General features: G+C 41.9%; 1 protein-coding gene across 1 annotated transcript in view; it reads right to left on the bottom strand.

The window, feature by feature from the left end:
- Window positions 1–924, bottom strand: part of LOC137649534 (uncharacterized) — a 13234-nt gene extending 12310 nt beyond the window's left edge. The window contains exon 1 of the mRNA XM_068382519.1: window positions 772–924. Within this exon, the coding sequence (XP_068238620.1) occupies window positions 772–924 (153 nt within the window). The remainder of the gene's footprint in view (window positions 1–771) is intronic.
- Window positions 925–8570: the final 7646 nt, after the last annotated feature.

Below are 8570 nucleotides of genomic sequence, written 5' to 3'. Positions count from 1 at the left end.
TCGACATTTCCCCGGTTACCCTCGTGTATTGGTTATCAATTCATTGGACATTAATACCTCCTAGAATTATTACATAACCGATTCTCGTCTCTATAGAGATTTAAAGGTAATCTCTCTTCCCTCTGAGTGTAACCATAGGCTACAACCCTAATGGGTCTGCCTTGAATTTTTAATCCAGGCATGACTAGCCTAGGGTTTTCTGTCTCGTCCCCTAACAGCAGATTGCAAGTTTTTAGACTTGATCAGAACCACAGAGTATTTAGTATTGTGCCGACAGTCGCCCGGCAGGGTGAATAGTCATTCCCCTGCCGGCTAGGCTGCCGGCATAGAAGGCTAACCCTCCCTAGGCTACACCTGAAGTGGTGGTGTGATGTCGCCACCTTCTCCCTGTGGCTTAGTAGACTAGTCCTACGCAGACCCTACGCTGAAGAGTAGTATACTTCTGAGGCCTAGGATGGTGCGGCACTGGAATTGTGTTTCTCCCTTGTTGAGAGGAGGCGGCACTACTGCTGCCCCCTAAACTATATTAGCACACCCTAGCCCTTAGAATAGAAGATTTTCCTACCACCTAGGATGGCGCCGATACTGAAACAGAATTTCTTCAAGGTGTTTAGGTTCGGCAACATTGCCGGCTCCTACCACACCTAATATAGGACCTTTCTCCTCCCCCTCTGTTCTTTTATGATGGCCGAGCATTATCCTTTTGAGCCGGCGTCCGGCAGCCTTACCGTTGTTGGTGGGTTGCCGGGGCCTTTACTACTCCCTCTCTACAGCCGTTTCCCGGCTGCCTGCGGCTATGCCAGCTGCAGGCAGCCATAACAACTGCTGGCAGCCATGTTGGATGCCGGCGACCATGTGTTTTACAAACTGCCAGCGGCTATGACGACTACCGGCGGCGATGCAGGCTGCTGGTAGCCATGTCATTTGTCAGCAGCCATGATGTCTGTGAGTGGGAAGTCCCCTATGTCACCAAGGTTCTTCAGTTCTCCCTTGGACTGCTAGCCACAAGTTCTATTGTCTGAGTACCACCGGCCAGGCCCACAGAGTTAGGGGCTGACTCAGCCGTCAGCACGCCGACTGTACTAGTGCTACCGAAGGCTAACCTGTCGGCGGTGTATTGGCGTGATCTTGTCAGCTATATTACTGAGGCTGGATGGAAGCCTGAATGATACATTCACCCCTTCCATTTGAACCTTCTTTCTAGAGAAAGGCAGTAAAAATAGACCTTACATCCTTAATTACTGTATACATACACAGTCATAGGTAGCCTTCACACCATGCTATCTCTCTCTCTTTTAACTAGCAGGCTGGATGTGCCGGCAAGAACTAGCTATGCCGACGACATGTCGGCTGAACTACAGTATATGTTTATACAGGAAGTCAATATATTTGCAGTATAGGATATACTGCAGATAGTAAAACTACTGTATATATTATACTAGTAGTTATTTTCAATATATCTTGGGTATCCCTACCCGGGTATTTACTGAGCCCAATCCTATATTGAATTTTTTCTATATACTGATTAGAAATCAGTTTTCAGAATACCCTACAATATTAAATATTTTATGGGCTGGGGCGTTACACTCCTAACCCTTAAAGGGTAGAACCCTTATCCTTGAGTCTCCATGATTAGGAAAATCTACGATTTAATATTGTAAAGGAGGCCACAGCCAATAGTTTGGGTGGGATACACAAATATATATCTTTTATTTCCTAGTCCAGTTGGCGTCATGCCAGCTGGACCGTTCCGTCATATGCTCGCCACAAAGGCAGCACACTAGCTGAACTACATTATATATAATTATACAGTAGCCATTAATTTGTAACATAGTATATATTGCAAATAGAAAACTATAGTATGATTATACTGTAATTATTTCTAACATATCTTGGGTACCCTTGTGCGAGCTTCCGCTAGTACCGCTCCTATATTGAAAGAATAGTATTTCTTCAATATTTTGATTAAGAAATCAGTAATCCTTACCCCATAGTGTTAAGAATGAAAAGGGACAGTGATTTATACACTTTTCTACTCCTAGGGGTTAGAACCCTTTTAGTTGGAGTTCCCTTGATAGAGGAATATCCTTATAATTAATACTGAGGCAAGGTAACAGCATTTGCTTGTAGTGGATACACAAGTATGTGTCTCCCACTACCCCTTTATAGATTAATATCCAAAGCTATTTTCTTAAAAGATGACTTTTATATATTGCTTATCCGTGAGATAATCAATTGTATACCTATTACATTTTCCTTTCTTTACAGGAGGAACACCAGATGACATGTTTTGCAGTCTTTTGCAAGATCAAGAGTAAGTGTTTTTACGGTCATAATACATGCAGGTTACATGCCCCCTGCAATATTATTTCCGAATCCCTACATTACTGGAACCCGCAGGTTTGAAATGTATGCCGGACTTTAATGTCCGAGGGTTTTGAGAATCCCAAGTCAATAGAGACTAGGGATGCAGCTCGTTACAAATTATGCAACTGGGTGAGAGGTTTCCAGAAAATTTCTTCGGGACCTTACCTACCTAATGATAGGATGAGTAAGCTACTATTTCCGAAAGCAAGTAAGGAAATAGTGGTGCCCCAGGCCCGATTTACATCTCCCAACGGCCATATAGCCTTTAGGAAGGAGGGCATGAAACGCCCACGGTAAGAAGGAGAGAATGTTGTGTCGGAATTATTTCCATCTGTGCCGGCTCTAGAGCCATTGACATCAACATCCTCACCTTCTACCCCTCTATTAGATGGATTGGACCAATTATGGACCCAAGTGAAAAATCTAATAGAAAACTTTTGCAAACAAGACGAAAAGCAAGAAGCGAAATGCAAGATAGAGCCTCATAAAGCTTCACTTGTCGCTCCCCAAGGGTCATACAAATGACCCATAGATCAAGACCTTCCGACATGCTCCAAAACCAATCCCTGGAAGGTTGCGGAGCTGATGCCAATTTTAAACGGCAAACTCTACATCTCGGAGAAGATGGGTGCTGTTCCTTTGGACAAAATCCAGTTTTGGCCAAACTTTGACGCTTTCCCTAATTGTTTCGTTCGACTGAAGTATGGACCAATATCAAGAAAATGAACGGAATCGAAGGAGGTCATGATTCTCGACCATGATAAGGCACACGCTATTCTGTCAAGTAGCCTGAAAAAGGCGGGTTACTCGGTGTCGAAGGTATTCACACTAGGTAATAGGCCCCCTTCCTTTCTTGCTCCAGCTTCAATTTCATTCCCATTTCCGGGAAGGCATTTAAATCTGTTGTCAAATCCTGCACTCGAGGAGTGCAAGCCTCTGTCAATAGCCTTTTCCAAACAGGAGAATGACTGGAAGGAAGCCCACTTAAACTTTTCAGTATGAAGAATAGATGCGGTTGTCGCCAGTCGACAGTTTAAAACGAAAATCTCCTTAAATTATCCGAGTTTCTCTTTTATAATGAACAAAAGACAAAGGAGAGACTTGCAGCCTCCCTATCCCTACAAAACTACTTAGTCATGTTCAACCCATCAAGGTACCGTAGAAATGCTCATGGTGTTAGCCAAAATACATATGGCTTTCTTAGTAAGCCACCTTTATGCCTTGATGAAGGCTAGGAGAGCATGTAGGGAGTTTCTGTTTGCTGCTGCAACAGTGAAACATGAAACAAGGAAGCTAATATCTTCCAACCTTTAGGGTAAAGACCTCCTCCCAGACGAAGTAGTTGGAAATGTGACTATGAACGCCACCACAGAGAATATAGGACTTCTCCAAAAGTGGGGCATCCTTTCAAAGAGAAAGTCTTCCACGGTTGTGGGTCCCCAACCTAAAAGGAAGACAGAAAAGTCTGGAAATATATATCAAACTTTTCAACAACATCCTACAGTTGCAGTGACCATGGTACCACAGGCAGGTGGTCGAAAATATAAACCTACTGATCATTTGAAGCATAGAGATGCTTCTGGTGGGAGGGAGGTTCCTTTAGGATAGCTGGACCTTCAATCCTTGTGTCCGAGGCCTAATCGAGATGGGAATAAGATGGGAGTTAGAAATGTCTCCGGCGTCATTTCCTAAACTCTTCCTACAATTCACAACCCTCCTGGAGGAGTATACTTGAGAGCTCTAGAGCATACAGGTGGTAAGGAAACTATAGTCCATCGAATTCCAGGGAAGGCTATTTGGTGGTCACAAGAAGGACTCAAAAAGACTCAGAGTCATTCTGAACTTGCTGCCACTCAACAAATTCAAATAAAACAGCTAGTTCAGAATGTTAATCCTTTTGAACATAAGGACCCTGTTTCAAAAAGGCGTGTTCGTATTCTTGTCAGACCTGGAAGTTGTCTATCGACAACTTCCAGTCAATCTTCACCCTCCCCTCCTATCTAGGATTCAAGTTACAGAGGGTAACATATATCCTAGGAAAGATACTTGTCGGACTAGACACAGTCCTAAATATCTTCACAGGATTGGCGGACACAGTCACGCAAAAACCAAGCCTAGAAAAGGTTTAGGCAACAATGTACCTGAACGAGAGGCTGGGGTGGGCAGCACCCGAAGTGGCTGGTCTATGAACATCCAAGGAAGTGATCCGGTTCCCGGAACATCGCGGATGCAAGATAAGCTTCAAGAAGTCCTGACTCTCTCCAGCTCTATGGTTTCAATGGCTAAGAAACCATTGAAGCCTGTGGTCACACCAACTCTCCTTTCCCTTGGGAATGTAAAGGAGATTGCAAGGTCGATCAAGAGACTCTGGTAATCGATCAGATTTCAAAGATGCTAACAAGGAGGAGCTCTGAACTCTCTCCAGTTCGCAATAGAGAAAGACCAGTGCTAAGAGCACTGCTGAAAGATGCGTTAAGAGTCTGGAGAAGATACGCATCAAACACTCGAGGAGATCTAAAAAGACCGGTATGGGTCCTTCCTTAATCGCTTCCCTAATATAGGTCAAAGACCGAAAGTCCCATGACTAGGTTGGTCCTGTCATGAGTGGGGAAACTCTCCCTACGCAGATCAGACTTCCTACGGTTGATCTGGGACACCGAAGCGGTAATGAGACGTTACAATCGACAATGCTAGAGAACGTCTCATACAGTCCAGGTAACGTAATCCATCCCTTCCTTAAAGGGATGGCACCTGTCAGCAGTTCATGTACAATCGATCCAAAATGTGACAGTGGATGCTCTACTTGGGCTCAAGCCGATAGAGATAGAATGGTCCACGGACGCAGACCTATTCTCTCCCAGATGGCAACAAGTCCCCAAACTGCAGATCGACCTCTTCATCACGAGCGACTTCAACAAACTACCTCAATATATAGCCCCATACGAGGATCCTCTAATGGAGATAACAGACATCATGTCTCTGTTATGGAAGGGATGAACTCAGGATTTCCTGTTCTTCCCATCCAATCACCTGCTGAAGGTCCTCAACATGCTGAGATCCTTCAAGGGAGGAGTAGCTCTGTTGGTTCCCAAGTAGCCCAAGAGCAATCTGTCCTCTCTAGTGAAGGAACTGAGGTTGAGGCTGGCCCTAGTTCTGAAACCAGGACTATTTCAAAAGGTTCAGAAGTTAATTGCCCTCGATTTATTACAGAGAACCTGAACCCTTCATTTCCTGATTTTCTTGGCCTAGCGGTTAGGAAAAGATTTGGGATTTCAGAAGGTAATATAAAATTCCTAGAAGAATACAAGTCTAAGTCAACTAGAAGACAATATGAGTCTTCTTGGAAAAAGTGGGTTGCTTTTGTAAAAGCAAAGGGACCGAAAGAAATTTCAATGAACTTCTGTCTGTTTTTCTTTGTCCACCTTCATAATCAAGGTGTGGCAGCCAACACGATAACTACGTGCAAGTCAGCCTTGACTAGACCTCTTCTATATGCCTTTAAAGTGGATCGGGAGAATGAAATCTATAATAAGATCCCGAAGGCATATGCAAGGCTTAGGCCTGCAGCACCACCAAAGCCCATCTCTTGGTCTTTGGACAAGGTCCTACATTATGCCTCATCTGTGAACAATGAAGATTGTTCCCTTAAGGATCGAACCCAAAAGGTTATTTTTCTGTTCGCTATAGTGTCCGGGGCTAAAGTTAGTGAAATAGTGGCCCTATCTAGAGATGAGGGCCACATTCAGTTCACAGAAGTCGGAGAACTGAATATCTCCCTTGAACCAACCTTTCATGCTAAGAATGAGCTACCCACTAAGAGGTGGGGTCCCTGGAGAATCTGCCCTCTGAAGGAAGATGTGTCTCTATATCCTGTAGTGTCTAATGCTCTACCTTCGTAGAACTTCAGACTTCAGGGGAGGACAGCTCTTTAAAGAAGAAACCTCTGGATCAAACTTATCCCTAAAACAACTGAGGGCGAAGCTCACCTACTTTATTCGTAGAGCAGATCCTGACAGTACTCCCGCAGGTCATGATCCGAGAAAAATTGCTTCATCACTGAATTTCTTTCAGTACATGGACTTTGAGCGTCTTTGTTCATACACCAGATGGGAATCATCCAGAGTGTTTTACAAACACTATGCAAAACAGGTCCATGAACTAAAGCACTATGTAGTAGCGGCAGGTAGCGTATTAAAACCTACCCCGTAATTAGTGTCATAAACAGTTAATTAATTGGGACCTTGAACATCCTCACTCATATACTGGATGGGGATCATCCAAAGTGTTCTACAAACACTATGCGAAACAGGTCCATGAACTAAAGCACTATGTAGTAGCGGCAGGTAGCGTATTAAAAGCTACCACGTAATTAGTGTCATAAACAGTTAATTAATTGGGACCTCGAACGTCCTCGCACGTATACCGGATGGGGGATCATCCAGAGTGTTCTACAAACACTATGCTAAACAGGTCCATGAACTGAAGTATTATGTTGTGGCAGCGGGTAGTGTATTTAAACCTGCCGTCTAATTCTGCGATGAACACCTAATTGACTGGGACTGTCAATTAAAGGCAAAAAGTGTCATCACTTTTAGTGTGACCTCCTTTAAATGAGTGTTACCATGGTGACACTAACTCAGTTCAAAATCCCAGGTGTGGAATTATACAGATAACACTAGTGCCATGTGTACGTAGTATACAGTGTCGATAGAAGGTAACTAGTACAGAAATTACGAGGAGAAATTTTATTATACAATTCTTCTTCAATCTGAGAGTGGCACTTATCATTTCTTTCCTTTCAAGAAAGAAATAAAATTTCTGTATATGTTACAGGTATAATTCCGTTTTCATGCTATATTCGTTTTACTTGTTAATTCATTTAGTCATTTATTAGAAATAAATGTCTATTAGAATGTAATTGCGTCCTAATTCGCCCGACAATTGCCTCTTTAAAATGCCGGAGTTCTTTGACTTACTGAAGTAAGTATTCTTCATATAATTGTATGCATTCAAACAATGGGTATAAGAGACATTGTTTTTGATTCGGTAATATATACTAACTATGAGATTGTTTGTATAATCAGTGTATACTTATGTTTGTTCATACAATATATGCTAACCTTGAGGCCCCTTTTTTACTGTTTAGAATGACTCTTTCCTGTAGGGGGCAGGAAGCACTAACATCGTTTATGATTAGTGATGATGAGGGATAACGGTAACGTCATTTGTCTCTATTGGTACAAATGACCATAGAAATGTTGTGCCAAGGTTAAGGCACTGATGAAAATCCACAGAAACCTTAATGCTCTGGTATGCTTCCATCAGGACTTCATGGCTTGAGCCCAAAAAACGGATTTTGAGCGAGGCGAAAAATCTATTTTTGGGTGAGTTGGCCATGTCGTTCTGATGGACTCACCCTTTATTTTCTAATAGAAAAGATTTTCACAGTTTCCCTCCCGAAGTACTGTATCTGTAGCAACATGCTCAATGCTACAAGGAATGTTCGCCATCTTGGATATGGCGCTGTTGAGACACTGAATAATAGTATGAGAACTAGGGTAACCTTGATACGGCTTCCCTTCTATTTTGCCAATTCCCCCCTCGAAGCATAAACGCTATTAGGGGTGCAGATTGCTATGGTGCGTGGCAAGAATACGTCCTCTGATACTATGCGATATCATTTAGAGAAAATTTAAGGATATTCGCGCCAGGAGTTAGAATTCTGGAGACCTAAAGATAAAATTCTCTGGGAATATCACTGTAGTACATATATCCCGTAGGAAGCTACTTATAAGAACTTCCATCAGGACGATGGCCATCTCACCGAAAAATAGATTTTTCACTTCGCTCAAAATCTGTTATATATATACTGTATTTATATACATTTATATATATATATATATATATATATATATATATATATATATATATATATATATATATATATATATATATATATATATATATATATATATGTATATATATATATATATATATATATATATATATATATATATATATATATATATATATATATACGATTTCATAAGCTAAGAAGATATAATATTCTAGTACTTCAAGATCTCCCAACTTTATTTCATCATTTTGTGGGCACTGAATGTTCTAGTTACGTTTACTCTTGCCTCCCTTCCTGAAGAAAAGAATTTTCCTCTTCCATTATAACTCCTCTTTGTTCTATGACG

Source organism: Palaemon carinicauda, chromosome 11 (genome assembly GCF_036898095.1).
Source record: "Palaemon carinicauda isolate YSFRI2023 chromosome 11, ASM3689809v2, whole genome shotgun sequence".
Taxonomy (NCBI): domain Eukaryota; kingdom Metazoa; phylum Arthropoda; class Malacostraca; order Decapoda; family Palaemonidae; genus Palaemon; species Palaemon carinicauda.
This window is presented reverse-complemented; position numbering and strand designations above follow the sequence as displayed.